This window comes from Amblyraja radiata, chromosome 1 (genome assembly GCF_010909765.2).
Source record: "Amblyraja radiata isolate CabotCenter1 chromosome 1, sAmbRad1.1.pri, whole genome shotgun sequence".
Classification (NCBI taxonomy): Eukaryota; Metazoa; Chordata; class Chondrichthyes; order Rajiformes; family Rajidae; genus Amblyraja; species Amblyraja radiata.
The window spans coordinates 113279996-113307381 of NC_045956.1; the positions used below are offsets into that span (position 1 = coordinate 113279996).

General features: G+C 45.7%; 1 protein-coding gene across 1 annotated transcript in view; it reads left to right on the plus strand.

Moving 5' to 3' along the window:
- Positions 1 to 8231: 8231 nt before the first annotated feature.
- Positions 8232 to 27386, plus strand: part of tusc3 (tumor suppressor candidate 3) — a 452158-nt gene continuing 433003 nt past the window's right edge. Inside the window, exon 1 of the mRNA XM_033029228.1 lies at positions 8232 to 8356. Within this exon, the coding sequence (XP_032885119.1) occupies positions 8252 to 8356 (105 nt within the window). The 5' untranslated portion in view covers positions 8232 to 8251. The remainder of the gene's footprint in view (positions 8357 to 27386) is intronic.

Here is a 27386-nt window from a genome sequence, read left to right on the forward strand (position 1 = left end):
AGAAAGTTCCCTAACCCAATAACACAGTAACTAGTACAATGTATCTGATGAAGCTTTGAGATGGAAGTAAACACAGATGAATTATGCAACATGTGCCTGGGGATTCAGACAACCCAGACAAAGCTCAACATTACAACCAATCAACAACTGTCCAAATAAGGCTTTGCAACATTATTTACACTATGTATATCTGGTCTGCAGTGGCCCAACCAGTTCCATGCAACTTACACCTTATTGTAAGATGCTGCAGATGTCCCATTTTCCCCCTGCAGCTCTTATATAGGCCACAGACAAACTGGCATCATTCAGCAGCTTGTCCCAGTTCTCCAAAACACATTTAACTTGACCAAAATGGCCTAGCAGCACACAAGCCTTCACTCAATTTTAATACCATGGCTGCTCCAATTTAGCCAGGATTAACAACAATATCTTTCCTATAACATGGTGCCCAGAATATTCACAATATTCTAAATGCGGTCTCACCAATGTATACAACTACAACATGACCTCCCAAATTTCATACTTGATTGATACAAATACATCGATAGATGCTCCTGAACACATCATCAGTGTTGTAACCTGGGGTCATTGGGTGTTTCGGGACTTTCAACATCAGACACCCTCACCCAGGCGAGGCAGGACATCATACACTGCCTGGACCAGGAACTTGATGCGCTGTGGTTCAGCCTGCCAGAGCTCAGTCCATGTGACTTTTCGGTCCATGGCCTGCTCCCACCTTGTCCAGGCTCCCTGCTGCCTCAATCCAACTGCTCTGGTAGACCTCTCCTCCTCCACCACTGCCCTCACTTCCTCCTGGACCAGCCTGCGCCTCTCCTTCCCCTTGGCCTTGTCAAACTGGGGAGATGGGAAGATTTTGCCCGCTCTCCACTTCCTCCCAGTTTTCACCTCCACCCCTGCTTGAGCCACCTTGGGGTCGCTGGAGTCCCTGTACAGCATCACCTCTCTGGCCCGAGTCACCTTAAACTCCTCCTCCAGGGACTTCAGGGGCAGCTGGAGCTTGGTGTTATTTCCGTAAAGGGCGATGCTGCTAAGGCTCCTGGGCAGTCCCAGCCACCTTCTGAGAAAGTTGCTGACTTTCCTCTCCAATCTCTCTACGATGGATATTGGGACTTCGTAGACAAGCAGTGGCCAGAGTATCCTTGGCAGGATACCATGCTGGTAAATCCATGCCTTGAACTTGCTGGGAAGCCCCGACCGGTCCACTGCTCTCAACCAACTCTCCAGCTCCTGACAGGTTGCCTGGACAGATGCTGTATCCTTCAGGCTGCTGTTAAACACCTTGCCAAGACTCTTCACTGGCCTTTCGGAGACAGTTGGGATTGGTGTCCCTTCGATGTTGAAGCGGAACCTGTCCATGACTTTGCCCTTCTTCAGCACCAGTGACCTTGATTTTCCTGGCTTAAACCTCATCCTTGCCCATCCTATCAGCTTCTCCAACCCCTGCAGGATCCACCTGCCTCCTGGCACTGACTCAGTGGTGACAGTCAGGTCGTCCATGAAGGCTCTGATTGGTGGTTGGCGCATTCCTGACTTGGTCCGAGGGCCCCGGCACTCTGGCTCAGCAGACTTGACGATCATGTTCATCGCCAAGGCAAAAAGGATCACAGAGATGGTACAGCCTGTGATGATCCCAACCTCCAGTCTGTGCCACTCTGATGTTACTGACCCTGATGAGACTCTCATGCTGAACTGGTTGTAATAGTCCAGGATAAGATCTGCCACTTGGCCCGGCACATGATGCTTGGCCATGACTGTGTCTGGATCAGCTTGTGCGGGAGGGAGCCGTACGCGTTGGCCAGGTCAAGCCAGTGCACTGTCAGGTCACCCTTGTTCTCCCTGGCTTCTCTGATGAGCTGGGTCACCACTCCCTTGTGCTCTAGACACCCTGGCACTCCAGATATACCTCCCTTTTGCACTGAGCTGTCGATTCAGCCATTGCTGGAGAGGAAGTTGGTCAGCCGCCTCGCCACTATGCTGAAGAAAATCTTGCCTTCAACGCTTAGCAAGGAGATGATTCTGAACTGATCGATCCTCTTGGAAGCTTCCTCCTTTGGGATCCAGACTCCTTCAGCGAATCGCCACTGCTGCACCACTTTTCCTCTCCTCCAGATGACTTTCAGGATCTTCCACAGCCATTTCAGTAACAAGGGGCAGTTCTTGTAGACCATGCAGGGGACTCCGCTCGGGCCAGGGGCTGAGCCAGCTCTTGCTCTTTTCACAACGTCCTGGACCTCTTTCAGGAGTGGCTCTCTACTATCAAACTCCTTGATGGGTGGAGGTGGTTTTATCAGGATGTTGCACTGGCCCAGCTCCTGCTGCCTGACGGGGTCACTGTAGGTCGTCTGGATGTGCCGGTCGATCTCCTCCGTAGAGCAAGCCAAACTCCCACTGTGCTTCTGCCCGAGTAGTTGTTTGGTGAAGCCGAAGGGGGTTGGCTATGAAGGATGCTCGCTTCCTGGCTCTTTCCTTCCGGCGTCTTCAGTGCCACTCAGCTCTACGGAGGGTCATCAGCTTCTTCCTCAGGATGGTTCGCAGCTCCGCCAAGGGGGGACGTTGCTCTTCGGTGGCCTCTTTATACTGCTTCTTGAGGGACTTCAGCTCCTGCCGGACCTTGTGGATCTTTGTTGCTCAATACTCTGACTGTTGAAGGCCAATGTGCCAAAAGCCTTTTTGACCACCTTATCTACCTGCGACTCGACCTTCAAGGAACCATGCACCTGCACTCCTAGATCACCCTTGCTCTACAACACTACCCAGAAGTCTACTATTTACTGTGTAGGTCCTGCCCTTGTTAGACGTCCCAAAATGCAACACCTCACACTTCTCTGTATTAAATTCCATCAACCATTCCTCAGCCCACCTGGCCAATCGATCCAGATTCTGCTGCAATCTTTCACAACCGTCTTCACTATCTGCGAAACCATTCACTTTTGTATCATCGGCAAACTTGCTAATCTTGCCCTTTATTTTCTCATCCAAATCATTGATGTAGATGACAAACAGTAATGGGCCCAGCACTGAACCTTAAGGCACACCACTAGTCACAGGCCACCAGTCCGAGAAGCAACCTTCCACCACCACTCTCTGCTTCCTTCCATGAAGCCAATTTGCTATCCATTCAGCTATTTCTCCTTGGATCCCATGCAATCTAACCTTCCAGAGCTGCCTACCATGCTGAACCTTGTTGAATGCCTTACTGAAGTCCATGTACACAACATCTACGGCTCTGCCTTCATCGGCCTTTTTTGGTCACGTTTTGGCGGATGAGACGAGAGTCGATTGTTCAAACGAGTTTGTTAACAAAACAAGTAAACTGACGAAGTATCTCAACATAACCAATAAACAGATCCAGCCATAACGGTTGACCAGAGCGACTGAAGGGGCATCGCCCAGAAAGCACGCGAAACACAACCCCTCCCCAGTCACATGTCCGAGGCACCCGACGGCAGGGTTCGACTACCTGCGAGCACCAGCAGGTGCCGCTACGTCTTCAAAACAATTAATCAGATTTGTGAGACATGACCTCCCACGTACAGAACCATGCTGACTATCCCTAATCAGCCCTTGCCCATTCAAATGCCTGAACCTATCCCTCCAAATACTCTCTAGTAACTTTCCAACTCTGTATACTTTGATGTTGCAACTTCATCAAACTGCGAAGTATCAATAATTGTTCAAGAAGGAACTGCAGATGCTGGATGATCGAAGGTACACAAAAATGCTGGAGAAACTCAGCGGGTGCAGCAGCATCTATGGAGCGAAGGAAATAGGCGACGTTTCGGGCCGAAACCCTTCTTCAGACTGATGGGGGGTGGGGGGGAGAAGGAAGGAAAAAGGGAGGAGGAGGAGCCCGAGGGCGGGGGAATGGGAGGAGACAGCTCGAGGGTTAAGGAAGCGGAGGAGACAGCTAGGGCTAGCAAAACTGGGAGAATTCAACGTTCATGCCATCCGGACGCAAGCAACCCAGGCGGAATATGAGGTGCTGTTCCTCCAATTTCCGGTGTTGCTCACTCTGGCAATGGAGGAGACCCAGGACAGAGAGGTCGGATTGGGAATGGGAGGGGGAGTTGAAGTGCTGAGCTACCGGGAGTTCAGGTAGGTTATTGTGGACTGAGCGGAGGTGTTTGGCGAAACGATCGCCCAACCTCCGCTTAGTCTCCCCGATGTAAATGAGCTGACATCTAGAGCAGCGGATGCAGTAGATGAGGTTGGAGAAGATACAGGTGAACATTTGTCGCACCTGGAACGACTGCTTGGGCCCTTGAATGGAGTCGAGGGGGGAGGTGAAGGGACAGGTGTTGCATTTCTTGCGGTTGCAACGGAAAGTGCCCGGGGAGGGGGTGGTACGGGAGGGAAGGGAAGAATTGACAAGGGAGTTGCGGAGGGAGCGGTCTTTGTGGAAGGCAGACATAGGGGGAGATGGGAAGATGTGGTGAGTGGTGGGGTCACGTTGGAGGTGGCGGAAATGGCGGAGGATTATTTGTTGTATTTGCCGGCTGGTGGGGTGAAAGGTGAGGACTAGGGGGACTCTGCCCTTGTTGCGAGTGCGGGGATGGGGAGAGAGAGCAGTGTTGCGGGGTATGGATGAGACCCTGGTGCGAGCCTCATCTATGGTGGCGTAAGGCAATCCCCGTTCCCTGAAGAACAAGGACATTTCCGATGCCATGGTGTGGAACGTCTCATCCAGTCACTCTACTCCTTCATCCCCCACCAGGATGGCCTCAAAGCCCTCCGGTTCTTCCTCAACCAGAGGAGCAACCTATACCCAGCCACTGACACCCTCCTCCGCCTAGCGGAGTTGGTCCTCACCCTCAACAACTTTACGTTTGACTCCTCCCATTTCCTCCAAACACAAGGCGTAGCTATGGGCACACGCATGGGCCCCAGCTACGCCTGCCTCTTTGTCGGGTACGTTGAACAATCCTTGTTCAATACGTACCAGGGCCCCATCCCGACCTCTACCTCCGTTACATTGACGACTGCTTTGGGGCCACCTCCTGCACCCACACACAACTGACTGACTTCATCCACTTCACCACCAACTTCCATCCGGCACTCCAATACACCTGGACCATTTCCGACACTTCCCTACCATTCCTTGACCTCACCATCTCCATCGCAGGGGACAGACTTCTGACCGACATACACTACAAACCAACTGACTCACATGGCTATCTGGACTACACATCTCCCCACCCTGCCCCCTGTAAAGACTCCATCCCCTACTCCCAATTCCTCCGCCTACGCCGCATCTGCTCCCAGGATGAGACGTTCCACACCAGGTCATCGGAAATGTCCTCGTTCTTCAGGGAACGGGGATTCTCCTCCGCCACCATAGACGAGGTTCGCACCAGGGTCTCATCCATACCCCGCAACACTGCTCTCTCTCCCCATCCCCGCACTCGCAACAAGGGCAGAGTCCCCCTAGTCCTCACCTTTCACCCCACCAGCCGGCAAATACAACACATAATCCTCCGCCATTTCCGCCACCTCCAACGTGACCCCACCACTCGCCACATCTTCCCATCTCCCCCTATGTCTGCCTTCCGCAAAGACCGCTCCCTCCGCAACTCCCTTGTCAATTCTTCCCTTCCCTCCCGTACCACCCCCTCCCCGGGCACTTTCCGTTGCAACCGCAAGAAATGCAACACCTGTCCCTTCACCTCCCCCCTCGACTCCATTCAAGGACCCAAGCAGTCGTTCCAGGTGTGACAAAGGTTCACCTGTATCTCCTCCAACCTCTGCCTGTGTGTGAATGTGTGTGAGTGATTGGTGGTTGTCGGAGGGGCCGTAGGCGCAGATTAGCAGCCACGCTTCCGTCAGTCTGCCCCAGGGCAGCTGTGGCTACAGAAGTAGCTCACCACCACCGAGTGTGACTGAGGAGTGTATGAATAATGCGATGTAAAGCGCCTTGAGTATTCTAGAAAGGCGCTATATAAATCCCATCCATTATTATTATTATTAGATGTCAGCTGATTTACATCGGGGAGACTAAGCGGAGGTTGGGCGATCGTTTCGCCGAACACCTCCGCTCAGTCCGCAATAACCTACCTGAACTCCCGGTGGCTCAGCACTTCAACTCCCCCTCCCATTCCCTATCCGACCTCTCTGTCCTGGGTCTCCTCCATTGCCAGAGTGAGCAACACCGGAAATTGGAGGAACAGCACCTCATATTCCGCCTGGGTTGCTTGCGTCCGGATGGCATGAACGTTGAATTCTCCCAGTTTTGCTAGCCCTTGCTGTCTCCTCCCCTTCCTTAACCCTCGAGCTGTCTCCTCCCATCCCCCTGCCCTCGGCTCCTCCTCCTCCATTTTTCCTTCCTTCTCCCCCCCACCCCCCATCAGTCTGAAGAAGGGTTTCGGCCCGAAACGTCACCTATTTCCTTCGCTCCATAGATGCTGCTGCACCCACTGAGTTTCTCCAGCATTTTTGTGTACCAAGTATCAATAATTGTTCTCTCTTTTCCATCAGTCTCATCATTTTCATCACCAAATACCGCTGTGGCATTTTCAAGAAAATGAAATGTTTGTAGCAAATCTGCTGAATCGGTCAGAAGGGTTTCAATCTCGTTGTCCTTTTTTAAGAGAGTTTTACCACCTTTTATAATAGACTCCACACAATCTTTGTTTAAGAAAGAACTGCAGATGCTGGAAAAATCAAAGATAGACAAGAATGCTGGAGAAACTCAGCAGGTGATGCTACCTCACCCGCTGAGTTTCTCCAGCATTTTTGTCTACCACAGACTCTTTGAGATAGATTTATAAAAAATTTCTTTAACTACAAAGTTTTGCAACCACTAACTATTTAGGACAATTAGTGTGGAATAAATTTATGAATATTCAGTTTATTATACCTTAAAACAGTCAAGATTGTTATGATGAAAATGCTGTCAAAGTTTTTAATAAGACCTGGTCCTTTAAAATGCTGCCTCAGAAATGCAACCAAAATAAAGATTTGTCCTACTCCGGTCATTCCATCTTTTCCCAGTTCACGTCTGGTAGAAATCATGCATCACCAGACCCCCTCCCCCCCCTCTTTTATCAGCCTTGTGAATTGTCCTTCCATCAATTTCTCTGTCTGCCTCATCTGCTATCAAGATGAGGCTTAACAACATTTCTGTTTCCTCAAACATGATCCCACCACCAGTCACATCTTCCCATCCTTCACCCCAATCTGCAGAGACCACTCCCTCCGCAAATCCTTGGCTCATTCATTCCTTCCCAACCAAACCACTCCCTCCCCAGGTACCTTCTCCTGCAACCACAGGAGATGTAACATCCAACTCTATACCTTCTCCCTCATCTCCATTCTGAGACCGAGCAATACTTGTAGGTGAGACAGAGATCTCCTCTAACCTCATCTGGTGCATCTGGTGTTGTCCGATGTGGCCTCCTTTGTATCCGTTAGAGCAAGTGTAAACTGTGACTGTTTTACAAAACGCTTGTGCTGGGTCTGCTGAGGCATTGGATCCCCGAGTTAACCATTTTAACTCCTCTATACTTCCCATAATGACCCTTTTGTCCAGGGCCTCCTCCATTGCCAGAGTGAGGCCACACGTAAACATGGAGGAACAGCACCTCATATTCATTGGGTAGCTTGGTAATGCTGAACGACACAAAATGCTGGAGTAATTCTGCGGGACAGGCAGCATCTCTGGAGTGAAGGAATGGGTGACGTTTCGGGTCGAGACCCTTCTAATTGTTACTAAATGTAATTAATAGAGGCAAATCACATATGTATCAAAATTGTTTCAAAAGGAAGAAGATTTAGTAAATAAGCACCCAGATGTACTTCGCTTGTAGTCTGTTGTGTTTGGTTAGTGTCGGTATGACATATGCCAATGATTGTTTTTAAAAATCCTAAATGGTTTTCAACAAAGTTTCAGCAGTAGGTGTTTAAAAAAAAAAGTGCCTTAACAGTTACCTTAAATTTTGTTTTTGACATTGGGCAAGTTTAAGGATGGATGTTTGTCAACAGAGCTGCTGTCAAGGTGCAACCATTCGGTGCATCTGAATTTCTCTCCGCTGTATTTCGCGGCACGGGCCACCTACACCAGATATTTTCCCAGGGTCGAGCCTCGGTGCGCCCACAGCATTCTGGGGAATGTAGTCCGTATCTTCCTTCTCCCAACGTTAAAGGTCCATCGTGGGACTACAGCTTCCAGAAACCTTTGCGTCGCCGGCGCCTAAGCCAATGGGATGCGAGTCCGGCGTTGCCCGTCGTGATCGGAATGGCGTCGAGCCGGAGGTTGGCACCGCTGCCCCTGGTAACGGCCGGCTCCTGCCTGCTCCTCCTGCTCTGCGTTCAATTAGGAGGCGGACAGAAGAAAAAAGAGGTGAGCGGGGTGGTGGCGCGGCTCCTTGTGTTTTGCGATGTGACTGTGCGGCAGGAGAAGGGCCGAGTGTGCGAGGATGCTGGTGCTGCTGGTGCTGATGATGCGGGTGTTGAGGGGGTTGGACTAAAGGCAGGGAGCTGCTCCACTCCACCTCACGCTTTCTCATCTTCATGACAAGGTTTGGATTGGTCTCACAATTATCACTGCGGCCCCCCCGACGGTTTACATCCAACCACGGAACAAATTTTCATTCTTGTTAATTGCAAGTGTTCAAATTGATTATATTTACCTGGCTTTGTGTCAGTTTTGTAAACATGATAGATTTCAGTGAAATGCCGCCATAGAAACAATTTCCTAAAATCGTACAGTAATAAAATCAAATGATGTGAATGTCTCTAATAAATATTATCAATAACGTCACTTTCAATTTTACTTTGACCATGATTTGCCGTCCTGCCCATTTCTAGATCGGAAACACTCAAAATTCTCTGCTTGCTAACTAACATTTTGTTAAATCTTTATCCATTTAAAAAACCTGACAAATTCATGTTTTTCCAGTTGTTTATTTCTTTTTTGGAAATAAAAATGAGTCTTTGCTAGATAACTCTTAATCACGCAATTAAGTCATGGCACATAATGTTTTATTTAGAGACAAGAAACTGCAAATGCTGGTTTACAAAAAAAAGACACAAAGTACTTGAGTAACTCAATGGCTAAGTCAGCATCATTGAAGAATATAGATAAGTGACATTTCAAGTCAGGACCCTTCATCAGGCTGAAGAAGGGTCCCGATCCGAAAAGACACCTATCCAAGTCAAGTCAAGTCAACTTTATTTGTCACATACACATACAAGATGTGCAGTGAAAAGAAAGTGGCAATGGCTGCGGATTGTGCAAAAACAACAAAACAACAAAACAGAACAGTTCCATGTTCTCCAGAGATGTTGCTGCCACCTGAGTTACTCCAGCACTTTGTGCCTTTTATTATGATGTTTTATGTTATATGTTCTATGGCTATCAATGAGAAACAAGGAAATAAATTACTTGGTAAAATTTGCCAAGAAATTGAACACAGGATCAAATTATTATGGTTTGTATAATTCACATTTTTATATTAACAATAAGAGCATAAGAAATAGAAACGGAAGACATAAGAAACTACAGATCTGTAATCTTGAGTAAAAACCGAACTGCTGGAGAACTCTGAGGCTCAGGCAGCATTTGTGAAGGGAAATGTACAGTCAACATTTCAACCCAAAATGTCAACTGTCCATTTTCCTCACAGATGCTGCCTGAGCCGTTGAGTTCCTCCAGCAGATTGGCGTTTACGTTTTGTTGAAAACAAAAGTAGGTCATGCAATTCCTTGCGTCTGCTCTATCAATACATAAGATAATGTCTGATTTTCTTTTGTCCCAGTGCCACTTTTCTGTACTATACACATATTCCTTGATTCTTTAATATACACAATTGGGGAGGGGGATTATAATATGAACCTCAATTTGTGGAATACTGATCAAATAATTAGCTAAGGTAACTAGAAGGTAAGAGGAGGTGAAAATTATACATTCCATAAATTAACTATTTTTGCAACAATATTTGGTAACTTGAAGGAGTAAGAATATCTTCAACTAATTCCCTCAGAGTACCAGCTTCATTCCCTCTTTGTCTTTTTTCTTCCTGCACTTGTCTCTCCACTGAATTGGATTGGTCTCACAACTATAACGACAATCTCCAACCGCACCATTTGCATCCACCTAAGGAAAACTTTCACTCTTATTGATTGCAAGTGCTGCCAATATTTGTCTAGTTTTGGCATTCTTATTTGCATGCCTACCCACTGAATTATTTTCTTTTTTCCCCTCACCACCCAACAACCCTTCCTCAGCCCATAACTCTCCTGCTGTAAATATCCCTCACCCTGGTACATTTTCTCTTGGAGAAATAATTATTTTTAAAGAAACACATTCTTTTTATTTTCCACATTAAAGCTCTTTCCCGCAGCTCATGTTTGCTTAGATTTGGAGTTAAGATTTGCTTATTTGTCTCTGCAAAACTTTACCAAATAGTGTTTGATACAAAATGTTTGTCCATGCCAACATTCACATTATTCTTTCACTTTATAAAGTTCAAATGTGTAGTCATGGCAGAGTCATGGATTCTAACAGCATCTGTCTTTTTGTTGGCAATGTAGAACAGTCCTTGCTATAAACCTTCCATGGTAGCTTATTCTTACACCTCAACTTTTTCTCCATTACATTGACAAATGCATTGGTGCGACTTCCTGCACCAGGTAGATCAGGGCAATTTTATCTGCTTCACTATGAATTTCTACCTCATTTGTAAATTTATTTGGACCATTTCTGACATTTTCCCCCATTTTCTAGATCTCTCTATCTCAATCTATAACTCCCCTCTGACATTTATTAGATATTAGATATTAGATATTAGATCCTTTATTTGTCATTCAGACCTTTCGGTCTGAACGAAATTTCGTTGCCTGCAGTCATAATATAATAATAAACAACAAAACACACAATAAACACAAATTAACAGCCACCACAGTGAGTTCACCAGGCACCTCCTCACTGTGATGGAGGCAAAAGTCTTAAAGTCACTGTCTCTTCCCCTCCTTATTCTCCCTCTGCGCTGAGGCGATCCAGGCCTCCGATGTTGTTACCCCACCGGGCGATGGTAAGTCAATTCAATTCAATTCAATTCAATTCAACTTTAATGTCATTGCACAAATACTAAGTATGGGTACAACGAAATGCAGTTTTGCGTCAGTCCGTAGTAGTAGTGCATATAGAAATTAAAAAAAAAGAAGATACAGATTAATCAAAAATACAGAATAATTAGACAATGGGGACGGAGGGACCGGAGAAATCTATCGGCGGGACTCCGAGTTCAACAATGTGATGGTATAATTGTAGAAGCTGTTCCTCATTCTGCTGGTACGAGACCTGAGGCTCCTGTACCGTCTCCCTGATGGGAGGAGGGCAAACAGTCCATGGTTGGGGTGGGAGGGGTCTTTAATGATCTTCCCAGCCCGTCTCAGACACCGTTTTCGGTGGAGGGCATCCATGGCAGGGAGCGGGGCACCGATGATGTGCTGCGCGGTTTTCACCACCCGTTGTAGTGCCTTCCTGTCCGCAACAGTGCAGCTGCTGCACCATACCGTGAAGCAGGTGGTCAGGTGGCTCTCGATGGTACAGCGGTAGAAGTTGGTCAGTATCTGGGGGGACAGGTGGGCTTTCTTGAGCCTCCTCAGGAAGTAAAGGCGCTGCTGTGCCTTTTTGATCAGCTTGGAGGTGTTGAGGGACCAGGACAAATCCTCCGAGATATGTACCCCGAGGAATTTGTAGCTGGAGACCCGCTCCACCTCAGTCCCGTTTATATGGATGGGGGTATGACTGCCTCCTCTGACCTTCCTGAAGTCGACAATAATTTCCTTCGTCTTCGTGGAGTTGAGGACGAGGTTATTGTTGGCACACCAGGTTGTCAGGTGCTGGACCTCCTCTCTGTAGGCTGACTCATCAGTCCTACCACCGTGGTGTTGTCAGCAAACTTAATGATGGCGTTGGATCCGTACTTAGGGATGCAGTCGTGGGTGAAGAGGGAGTAGAGGAGAGGGCTGAGCACACAGCCCTGTGGCACGCCGGTGTTCAGTGTTATAGTGGAGGAGGTGAGGTTGTTGACCCTAACAGACTGTGGTCTGTTGGTGAGGAAATCCAGTGTCCAGTTGCAGAGGGAGGTGGAGATGCCAAGTCCGCTGAGTTTGGTGATCAAGCTGGCGGGGATGACAGTGTTAAAGGCAGAGCTGAAATCAATGAACAGCAACCTGATGTAGGAGTTGTTGTTGTCCAGGTGGGTCAGGGCAGAGTGTAGGGCCGCCGATATGGCGTCCTCTGTAGACCTGTTGGCCCGGTAGGCAAACTGATGGGGGTCCAGTGTGGGGGGGAGGCTGGCTTTGAGGTGAGCCAAGATCAGCCGCTCAAAGCACTTAGCAATGACATGGGTGAGTGCCACTGGGCGGAAATCGTTGAGACTCCCTGTGGCTGACTGTTTGGGCACTGGCACGATGGTTGATGTCTTGAGGCAAGTGGGGACAACACCCTGGGCCAGTGAGAGATTGAAAATGTCGGTGAAGACTGGGGATAGTTGTCCAGCACATGCCCTAAGCACCCGGCCAGGGATGCCATCGGGGCCGGCAGATTTGTGCTCATTCACCTTTCTCAGTGCATCTTGTACAGCAGAGGCTCCGCGGCTCAATCGAGCTCCGCGAACGGGCCGGTTCAAGCTCCGCGGCCCAGGGTGGTCGAAGCTGCCGAAGATGCCGCCCTCCAGTCCAGCGGACGCAGCTGTTGCTGCGGGAGCTCCGTAAAAACAGGTCACCAGCCTGTGACCTGCGAGCTCCCGACGATGTCGTCCACTGGCCCGCGGCCGAGCCCCGGATTCAGATCGCCGCCTCCGGATCGCCGCCTCAGCCACCAGAGCACCGTCTCAGCCCCGACTCGGGCCGCTGCCACCGGAGCACCGTCTCAGCCCCGACTCGGGCCGGTACCACCGGAACGCCGGAACGCCGCCACAGCTCCGAATTCGGCCAGCCTCGCGTTGGTGAGTCCTGGCTGGCTCTGCTTCCGGAGCCTCGAGGTCGGTCGCAGTTAGAGGGCACCAGCTCCGCCATTAGGCCTCAGCGCAGACGGAGGCAGAGAAGGGGGGATACGACAGAAAGAGTCGCATTCCCCCGAAGGAAGAGACAGAAAACCATGTTTCAGCCCCCACCTCCACACATAACACAACCTAATAAACTAAAATTTAACTAAAACAAGACAAAAAAAAAGTAATAACAGACGGACTTCAGGCGAGCCGCAGCCGTTCAACAGCGCCGCCACTTCCGGAATTAGCTCACTAATTCCCACAGCTACCGAGAATACACCTCTTCACACCCTGTAACAAAACGGGGTGCCTTCCCTTTCTCTGAGTTGCACCATACTCATTAAATTTGCCCTCAAAATGAGGCATTTCATTCGCGGACATGTGAAATGATATTTTTCAGAAACATGGTTTCCCATTTAGGGGATGGCATTGGCTGATGGAATCCGTTCTCGTATTTCCACTGTTTTCTATGCTGCTCAGAATTATTCTCTCACCACCCCACCTCCCCTGCAACAGGTCAGAGATAGTGTTTGGCAATTCCTTACCTTTCACTCCACTAACCTCCGCATACAGCACATAGTTTTTGCCATCTTCATCCACTTGGTTGCAGCCACCAACTCCCCTCCCCAACTGTTTCCCCAGGGACCATTACTTCTGTGACTGTCTACAGGTTATATCACAATATTTAAGAAACATTTAGACAGCTACATGGATAGGACACGTTTAGAGGGATATGGGGCAAATGCAGGCAGGTGGGACTGGTTTAGATGGGACATGTTGGTCGTTGTGGGCAAGTAGGGCCAGAGGACCTGTTTCCACACTATGACTCTATGACTCCACTCATCCATCCCTACCCACCCCTTCCTGATCCTTGGCAATTGCAGGTGGGTAGCTTATTCTTACACCTCCTCCCTCATCAGGAGATCTAAACAGCCTTTCCAGGTGAGGCAAAGATTCATGTGCATTTCCTCCATCATCATCTACTGCATTTGGTGCTCCCTGTGTGGCTCTCTTTACATCAGTGAGACAGAATGCAGACTAGATGACAATTTACAAAGTACCTGAGCTATGTCCTCAATGGCCATTCCAAACACCAAGTTGCTTGCCATTTCAGACTCCTTCCAATTCCCACACTAACCTGACCGTCCTCAGCCTTCTCCGCTGCCAGGGTAAGGCCTAATGCAGCTTAATAAATAAGATTCCATATTCCACATGGGCAGTCTACAACCTGCTTGTATGAACATTTTATTTTCCAATTTCAAGTAATCTTTGTCATGTATTCTCCCCTCTCTCTTTCTGATCCAACTACTGCACTACCATTTTTGTCAATTGTTCCAGCAACCATCAACCATTTTTATTCTCGCTCTCTCATGGTTCCATCCACCTACTACCCACACAATGCACCCGCTATATCCCCTCTCCAAAATAGACACTAAAAGCTGGAGTAACATAGCGGGACAGGCAGCATCTGCAGGGCTCTCGCTTAACTTTTTTTCCCTGTTACCAGCCGGGCAACCTTGGCAGCTTTTTAGGTTGCCAAATGACAGTTTAGGTAGTCATTTAAGATGGCTTGCATGACGCGTGCGAAATGTGCTTGGACGAAGTGCATAGTTACCAGTCGGAATTATGCTCAATGAAGCATTCACATATTATTTCTGCTTCAAGTAAAGTCCCAAACTAAACATATTCACCAATCAAGACATGATATATACCACAATGACATGCAGCAAAATTATAATACAGTATCTCAACTCTTTTTACACGTTGCAATTAATGCAATTTCTATTATTTCTTTCCACTTCCAAACAAAAAGGTGGTTGGATTATTCATCGTATCAGGGCTCGAAATTAGCAGTTGCCCGGTTGCCAATGGCAACCCACAGCCCCGCCGGGCAACCTAAAAGCCATGCCATTTTGCCCGGCTTGGCAAGCACCCGGGACACCTATCGCTTCATTCTGAGGGGACCCCCTCTCTATCTTTCTCTCTCTCTCTCTGTCACTCTCTGCCCGCTATACGTGTCCGTGTCTCGGGTCTCCGCCCACTCCTCGTCGGCCGGCATGGCCGGCCGCCTTGCACATGCATACAACCACGGCCAGCACCAAAGATCCTATAGCGAGGATCTTTGGCCAGCAAATCGTCGGCCGTGGTTGTGCGCATGTGCCGCCCTGCACGAACTGTTCCCAGGGACACATTCAGAGACTGACATCGAGTGCTGCTGGAAGGTCATCAACTCGGTGAAAGATGCTCTTTGGTCTGCCCGAGCGTTGTTCACCACCCAGCAGAACGAGATGTCCGTCAGGAAATGTTGCCGACTGGCCCGCTGCAGACTGCAGGAGTATGTGCTGAGGGATGCACTGAAGCTCGGTGCAGCCAACGCCAAGGCTCGGTAGGGGAGGACCACAGTCTAGGGTCCCCCCGCTGCTGGACATGGGGGGCACGGTATGGTGGAAACGCCCCTCAAAATAAGGGAACGTATCCCATGCCAGGGGGCCACATGAGTGGCACGGGTGGGGGCCAGATTTGTGAAATTTGAGAAATGTATAGACTGTATTGGACTATTTGTATAGCCTCCAAAAATGTCGGATGAATTTTTCGCACGGTTCACGTATTGTATATATTTATTACTTGAATAAAGTCTATTCTGAAATTTAAAAAAAGAACCGAGCGGAGGTATTGGGCAAAGCGATCGCCAAGCCTATGCTTGGTCTCACCGATGTAGAGCAGCTGACACTTAGAGCAGCGGATGCAATAGATGAGGTTGGAGGAGGTGCACGTGAACCTCTGCCGCACCTGGAAAGACGGCTTGGGTCCTTGAATGGAGTGAAGGGGGGAGGTAAAGCAACAAGTGTAGCACTTCTTGCGGTTGCAAGGGAAAGTGCCAGGAGAGGGGGTGGTTTGGGTGGGAAGGGACGAATTGACCAGGGAGTTACGGAAGGAGCGGTCTCTGCGGAAAGCCGACAGGGGGGGAGATGGAAAAGATGTGGCCAGTGGTGGGATCCCGTTGGTAGACAAAGCTGCAGAAAATCAGTGGGTGAGGCGGCATCTATGGAGCGAAGGAATAAGCGACGTTTCGGGTCGAGACCCTTCTTCAAACTGATGTCGGGGGGGGGGGGGGGGACGTCGGGAAAAAGAAAGGAAGAGGCGGAGACAGTAGGCTGTGGGAGAGCTGGGAATGGGAGGGGAAGGAGGGAGAAAGCAAGGACTACCTGAAATTGGAGAAGCCAATGTTCATACCGCTGGGGTGTAAACTACCCAAGCAAAATATGAGGTGCTGTTCCTCCAATTTGCGGTGGGCCTCACTCTGGCCATAGAGGAGGCCCAGGACAGAAAGGTCGGATTCGGAATGGTAGGGGGAGTTGAAGTGCTGAGCCACCGGGAGATCAGGTTGGTTATTGCGAACTGAGTGCAGGTGTTGTGCGAAGCGATCGCCATGCCTGCACTTGGTCTCACTGAGGTTGAACATACGCTGAATAATCCAACCAGAATTTTGTTTCGAAGTGGAAATAAATAATAGAAATTGCAGTCATTGCAATGTGTAAAAGGATTGAGATACAGTATTGTCATTTTGCTGCATGTCTTTGTGGTATACATCATGTCTTGATTGGTGAATATGTTTAGATGGTGACTTTATTTGAAGCAGAAATAATATGTGAATGCTTCATTGACCATAATTCTGACTGATAACTACGCACTTCGTCCGAGCACATTATCGCACGTGTCATGCAAGCCGTCTTAAATGACCACCTAAACTGTCATTTGGCAACCTAAAAAGCTGCCTAGGTTGCCCGGCTGGCAACGGGGAAAAAAAGTTCAGCGAGAGCCCTGCGTATGATCAACTTGTGTCAATAAATCCTGGATCATGATAACATATATGCTTAACCATGCACACTACAGATTGATGCAAGCATGTCTTCTGTGAAGGACATAAAATTATCATGACATGGCCATAGCATGGGTCGTTATTGCTATTGGTACAGAAACACTCTCGCTTCTCACATAATTTATCTATAACAAAATATACAGGTTGAAAGAAAATTTCTAAAGGCATTTTATGATAATAGCTGTTAAAACTGACTATACCCATCTGACAGGTTAAACATTATACTAACTAACAAGAGATGGCCAAAGGGCATAAATGCAGCAAATGTTCTTTTGGTAATATATTTAAAGGTGTCAAGACGCCACATTACCAGGCATTCAGATTAGATGTATGTGTGTGAACAACAATGAAGATACCCAGTTTGTAAGCACCAAATTAAAAAAAAAAAGCTCATTCCACACCGCTACCACTCTCTGAGTAAAGAAATTCCCCCTCATGTTACCCCTAAACGTCTGTCCCTTAATTCTGAAGTCATGTCCTCTTGCTGAATCTTCCCTATTCTCAAAGGGAAAAGCTTGATCACATCAACTCTGTCTATCCCTCTCATCATTTTAAAGACTACTATCAAGTTCCCCCTTAACCTTCTGCGCTCCAGAGAATAAAGACCTAACTTATTCAACCTATCTCTGTAACTTAGTTGTTGAAACCCAGGCAACATTCTAGTAAATCTCCTCTGTACTCTCTCTATTTTGTTGACATCCTTCCTATAATTGGGCGACCAAAATTGTACACCATACTCCAGATTTGGTCTCTCCAATGCCTTGTACAATTTTAACATTACATCCCAGCTTATATACTCAATGCTCTGATTTATAAAGGCTAGCATACCAAAAGCTTTCTTTACCACCCTATCTATATGAGATTCCACCTTCAAGGAACTATGCACGGTTATTCCCAGATCCCTCTGTTCAACTGTATTCTTCAATTCCCTACCATTTATCATGTACGTCCTATTTTGATTTGTCCTGCCAAGGTGTAACACCTCACATTTATCAGCATTAAACTCCATCTGCCATCTTTCAGCCCATTTTTCCAAATGGCCTAAATCACTCTGTAGACTTTGGAATTCCTCTTCATTATCCACAACACCCCCTATCTTGGTATCATCTGCATACTTACTAATCCAATTTACCACCCCTTCATCCAGATCATTGATGTACATGACAAACAACAAAGGACCCAACACAGATCCCTGAGGCACCCCACTAGTCACCTGCCTCCAACCCGACAAACAGCCATCCACCATTACCCTCTGGCTTCTCCCATTCAGCCACTGCTGAATCCATCTTGCTATTCCTGCATTTATACCCAACAGTTTAACCTTCTTAACCAACCTTCCATGAGGAACCTTGTCAAAGGCCTTACTAAAGTCCATATAGACAACATCCACTGCTTTACCCTCGTCAATTTCCCTAGTAACCTCTTCAAAAAATTCAAGAAGATTAGTCAAACATGACCTTCCAGGCACAAATCCATGTTGACTGTTCCTAATCAGACCCTGTTTATCCAGATGCTTATATATATTATCTCTAAGTAACTTTTCCATTAATTTGCCCACCACTGAAGTCAAACTAACAGGTCTATAATTGCTAGGTACACTTAGCAACTTTCCCACGCATTACAGCCAGCGTCGACACAAAACGTCACGTTCCTTTTCACCAGAGATGCTGCCTGACCCGCTGAGTTACTCCAGTTTTTTGTGTCTATCTTCAGTATAAACCAGTATCTGCGTGCCAAGCCGGACAAAATGACTCGGCGTTTAGGTTGCCCGGCGGCACTTTTTGTGGTCAGTGGCACCCGGGCAACCGCTAATTTTGAGCCCTGATCTCTGGAGAGAAGGAATGGGTGACATTTCATGTCAAGACATAGAAACATAGAAAAATAGGTGCAGGAGTAGGCTATTCGCCCCTTCAAACCAGCATCACCATTCAATATGATCATGGCTGATCATCTAAAATCAGTACCCCTTCCCTGCTTTTTCCTCATGTCCCTTGATTCCTTTAGCCCCAAGAGCTAAATCTAACTCTCTCTTGAAAACATCCAGTGAATTGGCCTTCACTGGCAGAGAATTCCACAGATTCACAACTCTCTGGGTGAAAAGGTTTTTCCTTATCTCAGTCCTAAATAGCCTACCCTTTCTTCTTAAACTGTGACCCCTGGTTCTGGACCCCCAACAGCAGGAACCGTTCTGAAGAGTAACTCCAGCTTATGTATCTATCTATGGTTGAAACCAGCAACTGCAGATCCTTCCCACACATATCCCCTATCCCATCTGATTCCACTTGTCCTCCACCTCTCCTCCAATGGGTCCCATCATCATCCTTCTTAGTTGTCAGATTCCTGCTCTGGTAGTCTTTGTATTTATGCTAATCACCCATATATATCTGTCCCCCCAACTCCACCTCTCTTCTCCGTCCTGCCTTCATGTGCCAGTCAGACTGCAACCCTCTTCGGTACATCCATCATCTACTAGTACCTGTTTCACCCCCTCCCCCTCTTCTTTTTATACTGGCTATCCTCCTTCTTCATTCTCACGACTGATGCAAAGTCTTAATCAGAAACATCTTCAATTCCTCCCCCCACCCTCCATCCTCCCCTTGGATGGACACACTGAGGTTATTTTTGTTTAGAAATACAGCGTGAAAACAGTCCCTTCGGCTCACCAAATCCACGCCGACCAACGGTCCCCGCACACTAACGCTAGGGACAATTAACAATTTTTACTGAAGCCAATTAACCTACAAACCTGTACATCTTTGGACTGTGGGAGGAAAACGGAACACCCGGAAAAATCCCATGCAGATCATGGGGGAGAACGTACACACTCTGTATAGACAGCACCCGTGGTCAGGATCAAACCCGCGTTTCTGGCGCTGTAAGGCAGCAACTCTACCTCTGCACCTCCGTGCTGAGTTCTCAATCAGCAGTTTGTTTCTTTGCTTCAGCATCTAACATCAACAATCTCTAGTGTCTCCTTTATGCCAACATATTTGTGAGATGAAGGGGTAAGATTTCTAGGTTCTTTTTTTGAGAATATATAATAAAATGATGCTTTCAAATAAAGTTGAATAAAAATCGTTAATATACTAGTACACAAACTTATTAACTTACAAACCATTTTATTTTTTGTTCCATTTTATATTTGACAATCTGTTTGTCTACAATACTGTAATCATTTTTTTTTAGGTTCAGACAATCATGGCAGGTTTAACCCTGGTGGATTCTCTCTATGAAGTGATATATAAGAAATAATAATCAGCCTGAAGAAGGGTTTCGGCCTGAAACGTCGCCTATTTCCTTTGCTCCATAGATGCTGCTGCACCCGCTGAGTTTCCCCAGCAATTTTGTGTACCTTCGATATTCCAGCATCTGCAGTTCCTTTTTGAACACTATAAGAAATAATAACTTGATGGTATTCACAAAGCAATCTTTCTATAAAATGATGATCCTATAATTCAAAGCAATCCACTAATGAAAAGTACACATTCATTAATCAAATATAGTTCCAGGATACAAAATGATCATTGGTCCTTTACATTAGTCCTCAGGCAGAATTTGTGGGGGAAAAAACAGTTTTAAGTCAATTATTTTTTATTAGACTCCCCTTTCTGCAGATTATTTTTTGTTTTATTTCAGTTATCTTGTAAATTAGTTCACCATTATGTAATATAAAACCTTATCTAGAAATGTAACTGTTAAATATTATGTATCAATGAATTTGTAAAACCAGGATTTCACAGCAATGCAACAAAAGGGTAAATTTCCCTGGAGCAGGTGCCCAGAATCAGCAGGTAAAACTGGACACAGGATCCAAGAATTGATTTTGGACACAGTATGGAGTATAGTAAAGCATCATGTTGACACTAGTGTTTCCTAACCAGAAGCCTTGAATGAACCATGAGATCCGCATTCTTCTGAAAACTAAATCCCAGGTATTTGGTTTGGTGAGGTAGAGGCCTATAAGAAGTTCAGATAAGACCTTGACAAGGCCATCAAAAAGACCAAAAGGGACTTCCGCTCAAATTGTGGCAGGGTTTGAATGCCATCACCTCCTACAAGGCCAAAACCAGAAGGCAGCTCGAGCGACAGTGAAGCTTCATTCCATGACAAGCTCAATGTGTTCCACGCACGCTTTGATAGGGAGAACATTGATGTGCTTCCTGAGCCCCCAAACGCCCTGATGGTATTACAGTCACAGTCACAGAGGCCGATGTCAGAAGATCCTTCAGGGGGTTGTGAACCCTCGGAAAGCGCCCGACCTGATGGTATACCCGGTTGAGTTCTTAAAACCTGTGCAGACAATCTGGCTGAGGTTTTTTGCGCACATTTTCAACATCTCACTAATGAGGTCTGAGGTTCCCACCTGCTTTAAGAGGGCATCAATAATACCGGTGCCCAAGAAGAGTAAGGTGACGTGCCTCAACGACTATCGACCAGTGGCACTAACGTCTGTGGTGATGAAGTGCTTTGAGAGGTTGGTTATTGTGGAGATCAACTCCTACCTTAACAAGAACCTCGACCCACTACAGTTTGTCTTACATCACAACAGGTCAACGGAGGATACAATCTCACTGGCTCTCCAATCCGCACTGGACTACTTGGACAATAAAAACACTTATGTCAGGCTGTTGTTTATAGACTATAGCTCAGCTTTCAATACCATCATCCCCTCCAAACTGGTTACACGAGGAGGTGTGTGGTGTTGTGGAGCTCCCGTCCAAACACAAAAACGAGTGAGTTTTATCATCTTTTTGGAATTCGGAGGAGGTACAGCGGTACATTTAAACATCCTTGAGTATCGCTGCGATGCTGCAGAGATTTATTTAAAACGTTTCTGCGTGTTTTGGGACTGCGAGCAGTATAATCAGCAGACTGCGTAGCTCCCACTACTGTGTCTGGCATCCTGCCAGGAAACTTGCACACCAAAAGGGGGAGAAAAACTTTCTGGATTTTTTCTATTACAAACCTCAAATTATGGAGTACAATGGCAAATAAATAAATGATGGGTCTTTCTCCCAAACATTATGGAGGGCACTGCATATGACCTCTAGTATTTGAATTTTACTTCCTGGGAATGAAAAAGTCTATCTAGCCAATTTAGGCCTGATATTATTTTATATACCTCTATCACTTTGTTTTCCCTGATAATGTCTGATAATCCAGAGGAATTAATCTAATTTTGTCGAGTCTCTCCTTATAATTGATACACTCCAACACAGGCAATAGCCTAGTGAACATCTTATGCATACCTTCCAAAGATTTTGCACCATTCCTACGGTGTGGTGACCAAAAAAGTGCTCAAATGACCAAATGTGACCTGACTATAGTTTTTTTACTGCTGCACAAGACTTGCTAACTATTAGATTCAATGGCCCAACCCATGCCATATGCCCGCTTTACCACCCTATCCAATTGTGTTTCCACATTCAGGAGTGGAGTCTTGGTGTTCTGAAAAGGAAATGGAAGCTAAATTTGGAAGATAATTTAGGGTATTATATATATGTTCTTAAATTGCATGAGTTGTTCTTGAATTATTAACAGTCATTGTTTGCAATACAACCCAAATTTGGAACTATATATATTGTACCTTTTGTGGTCAGTTGCTCACTTGTACCTCCTTTAGACAAAATACCACTGTGATTTCAAGGCCAACTTTTTCCCTGTCAGTCTGCTCAAAGGCTCCAATTTTGTGAATACTAAAATATGTATGCATGTTCATAAATTCACAAGTGATAGGAGCAGAATTGGGCCATTCAGCCCATCAAGTTTACTCCGCCATTCAATAATGGTTGATCTATCTTTCCCTCTCAACCCCATTCTCCTGCCTGTGGTATTGTTGTGTGGGTTATTTGTACAAGATTCATATTAAACTAACTCGCTGTGGGGCCAGATGAAATTTCTAACTGGGTGACGTACCTTTATACCAGTCCTGGGTGACATTTGAAAGGCCGCTTGCGTTGTTTTTATCCTTTATGTAATCTTAATATTTAACCAATTTAAATTTGCTGTCAAGTACATTTTATTGTCTGTAGGGGGCGCTCCTCTGTGTGCAGCCATGTCAGCAGCGCGTCAGTTTTTTCAACTTTTTTTTATTTTTTAGTATGTTTTAAAGTATGTATTTAATGTTCCTTCGTGTGTTTTGTGTGGGGGGTGGTGTGGGGGGGTAAGGGGGAAACCGCTTTGTTCGCCTCCTCCATGGAGAGGCAACTTTTTCCAGGTCGCCTCCCCCGTGGCCTAACATCAAGGATCGGCGCGGCCTTTCCCGGAGACGCGCCCGGGGCTTCAGCGGTGGGCGCAGCGTGGACTCTCAATGTGGAGCGGGTGAGCCCTCGCTGGGGCTCGCTGGAGGGGAGCGCTCCGTTTCGCTGGCCCGGGGCAGCCGGCAGCCTGAAGTCGCAGCCTGAAGCCGCGGTCTGCAGAACTCCAGCGGGTGCGGCGTCTACAGCCCGGGATCCCTCGTGGGGGACCCGGGGGAAGAAGAAGCCATCACTGCCAGCCCGCGGCCAACTTCTACCGCGGGCCCGGCGTGGACTTACCATCACCCCTGGAGGGGAGCTTCGACCGCCGGCCCTGCAGTCTACGGTGCTTCTGGCTGCGGCGGAGACTTTAAATCTCGACTGCCGGCCTGAGGCCTACACCATCTTAAAGCCACGGTCTCCGGTGAGGAAGAGCTGATCCTGGACTGACTCTGGACTCTGGTCCTGTACACGGGGGGGAAATGGAGGAGGACTGGCCAAATTTTTGTGCCTTCCACCACAGTGATGAATGCTGTGGTGGATGTTTGTGTTACAGTTTTATTGTGTGATCTTTATTATTGTACTGCTGCTGACAACCCAAATTTCCACCGACCCTGGTTGTGTGGCAATAAATTATATCTATCTATCTATCTATCTATCTATCTATCTATCTATCTATCTATCTATCTATCTATCTATCTATCTATCTATCTATCTATCTATCTATTTGAAATATTTAAATCCTTGTAAGTTTTATTTATGTTTCAGAATCTTAGAAACAATTAAAAACTGCTAAACAGCTTTTGATATCAGTGAACTGTGAAATTATTAAACAAAGATCTGAAATGCCACCTATCCGTGTTCTCTAGAGTTGCTGTCTACCCGCTGAGTTAATCCAACACTTTTTGTCTTTTTTAAGTATAATGAGCATCAGTGTTGGTCTGGGCTGATCTCAGGTCTGACCATCAATTATTCTTTGGGCACATTGCTGGCGTTGACTTTATTGTATTATATAAAGTCTTTATTTTAAGACACCACAATGAGAGAATAAATGGATGCATTTCTTTGCAGTATACTTTTGGATGCACATTACCATAAAAATTGCATAGTAATAAAGAAAATTACCTTCGTCTATTGGTCACAAACAGTGGCATACATTATGACACAATTTCCAACAGGTCTCTTCCAAAGAATCCTTTTAAACTGTAACTTAGATATTCTGAGGAAGCTAACAGCAACGACTTGTGATCTGAGCACAAGTTTCATTTCTTTTCAAATGTATTCTTTAAAGCTTGTGTGAAATTATACTGGTGTGAGTTAGTTTTTCTACACTTGCAGTTTATGAGATAGGTTGGTTTAGTAGCTCAGTTCCTGCCATTTTGTTTCACTTGTTCAAAATTCATTGGAAGAATCAGAATACTTGACTCTAATTTGTATAACTATGTTTACCATTTGCCATTGGTTCAGCAGAGAACTGTTGTTCTGGTGTCAGCTCACCTTTAATTTATGTGCCTCTGCATATACATCGGAGTTGAGATGGAGGTCAAAATGGTTTGAGCTGAGGGACCAGATGCAGGTTATAACTGGGGCACAGCTTTACACCAGCCATTTGTGGCATTTGAAAAACCAACTGCATTGTTTTTAACCCTTTATTTTATCTTAACATTTGAACAATTTAAATCATTTAAATGTCCTATTAGGTAAACTTTACTCATTTGAAATAATGCAAATCCTTTTAGGATTTATTTTTGTGCTAACGAATTGTAGAGAAAATTTTAAACTGTTAAACAGCCTTTGATATCAATGAACTGTAAAATGCCAGATGTGTCGACTGGTGCTGGTCTCACCACCTGAGATCAGGCCACCAATCATGAACTTCTCTTTGACGAATGGCTGGAGTACTGAGGCCTGTCAAAACAATTTGACCCATGCAAAAGGAAAGAGCGGCTGTGGTGATAGTAAGGGAGGCATGCATGAGGAACTGGACAGATTGAGGTTAATGTGGTCCAGGTTAGTGTTGACCCACTTTGAAATAAGTATACACTGTCTTTATTTTACTGAAAACATATTTAGAACATCCATAGCAATTGTTATTCCTTTATACAGCTCAATAGTATTTCAATATTAGTTATTTGACTATAATAATCTGATAATAGCTTATAAAGTACTCTATGCACTAAATCATCTGATAATAGCTTATAAAGTACTCTAAAGCACTAAACGTTATACCCTTATTATGTATCTATATACTGTCAATGGCTCAATTGTAATCATGTTTTTTTTTTTGCTGACTGGTTAGTATGCAACAAAACACTTTTCACTGTACCTCGGTGTACATGTGGTAATAAAATAAACTGAACTGAACTCTAGTCAAGAAAAATTGGGTGAATAGTGGGTGAAAACTGGGGAATAGTGAAAGGCCTGGATTTAGTGAATGTGGAGAGACTGTTTGTACTAGTGGAAGTGCTAAACTGAGTTATTTTGTCAATCTAAAGTCAACTTGACTCAGGCTTGTAGCTGTTGAAATCGGTTCTTTATTCAGCTGAGACTAGTCTCTGAACCTTCCAACACGGGTCCAGAGAATTAGTAACTTTGATACAAACTCATGGCATTTATATAGGTATTAGATATTTCAGATACAGAGGGTATGATAAACTAGTAACCAATCATCGGAGTCCTTCTGGTGATTTACAACAGCAGTCACATGATTCCCCCCTTCTCTGGCCTCATTTTACAACCTTCGTTTGCCTGTGGTTTAACTTTGTTTAGAATTATTTTATTTCAACACAGCAAAACCCCAGTAGGCTCAATCATCAAAGACCACACCTCAAAATATAAGATACACACATATAATACAATGATCACACAAGTCATACAAACAAACACATTTTCCATACCAAGAAGAAAGATATTTCTATAAATCTAAACAAAGTCCAATGTTTACAGTCCTACTAAGACACAATACATTTCATAAATGGTTTTACTACAATTTTATACAGTTTAAAATACTATTACCTATGTATTAAAAACCTTAATTATATGAGTTTAGCCAAATTACACAGCTTCTTAGTTAAATTCAAAACCCACACACACCACCCAACTCCAAGCATACATGGGTCGTAAATCTGTCAACTTAATTGATAAGTGTTTGGTGCCAGGATACAGCTTAATTCTACCTTACACCCTCTCTTTCCTGCTATCTCTGGGAGATGGATTTTCAATCTCTCTGCAAGGCCTTTTACAAATATTACAGAACACAGGGTAAATTCACAACTTCAGACCATGACCTCAAAAGTACAGCTTCTTGATCCCTTATCTCAACCTCATTATAATTTAACATAGCCAAAGCTAACCACAGAGTTTATTATCCCTCAGCCTTGAATTCTGTCTCAAACTCAGCATAAACAACCATAACTCTTTATCTTTATGTCACATTCAGAGCTCAAGAATGTGCCATAGAGAAAGAGCAGATGACCTCTGGCCTAAGAAGAGGCCCTATTCAGCTATCCATTCTTCAACACAAAATCATATCAAATACAATTTCCTCCAGTTTTATAATTGCCTCAAAGCTATAGACTGAGATATGCAGATTCAGATTAGCGTGTCTATGTTTTGATTCATCTGTTCCCTGTGTGTGTTTCTTTGTACTTTATTTCTTTAGGATACATGTGTTTCTGAAAACCTTAAGCTTTTCTTACAACTTAACATAGGTTCCTCACACAAAAGTTACTATCCGAGCAATTCTATTATATAATATTTCCTCAGAAGAGTCTGGGACCAGAGGCCTTAGCCTCAGAATAAAAGGACGTACCTTTAGAAAGGAGATGAGGAGGGTGGTGAATCTGTGGAATTCATTGCCACAGACAGCAGTGGAGGCCAAGTCAATGGATATTTTTAAGGCGGAGATTAAGGTGTCAGGGGATATGGGGAGAAGGCAGGAGAATGGGGTTGAGAGGGAAAGATAGGTCAGCCATGTTTGAATGGTGGAGTAGACTTTATTGGCTGAATGGCCTAATTCTGCTCCTAAAACCTATGTACTTATATAGTACTAAAACCTATAAACATCATCCATGTAATGCAGAAGAATTTGTATTCTTCAATTAGATCATTTCTCATTCTTCAATATTCTAGAGTATAGAGCTAACCTGCCCAATTGTTCCTCTTCCAGCTTAGGAATTAATTAAGTGAACTATCATGAACTCCTTCTGTGACAAATATATATTGTGTTGCAAAAAGAAACCAGATCTATGTAGAACT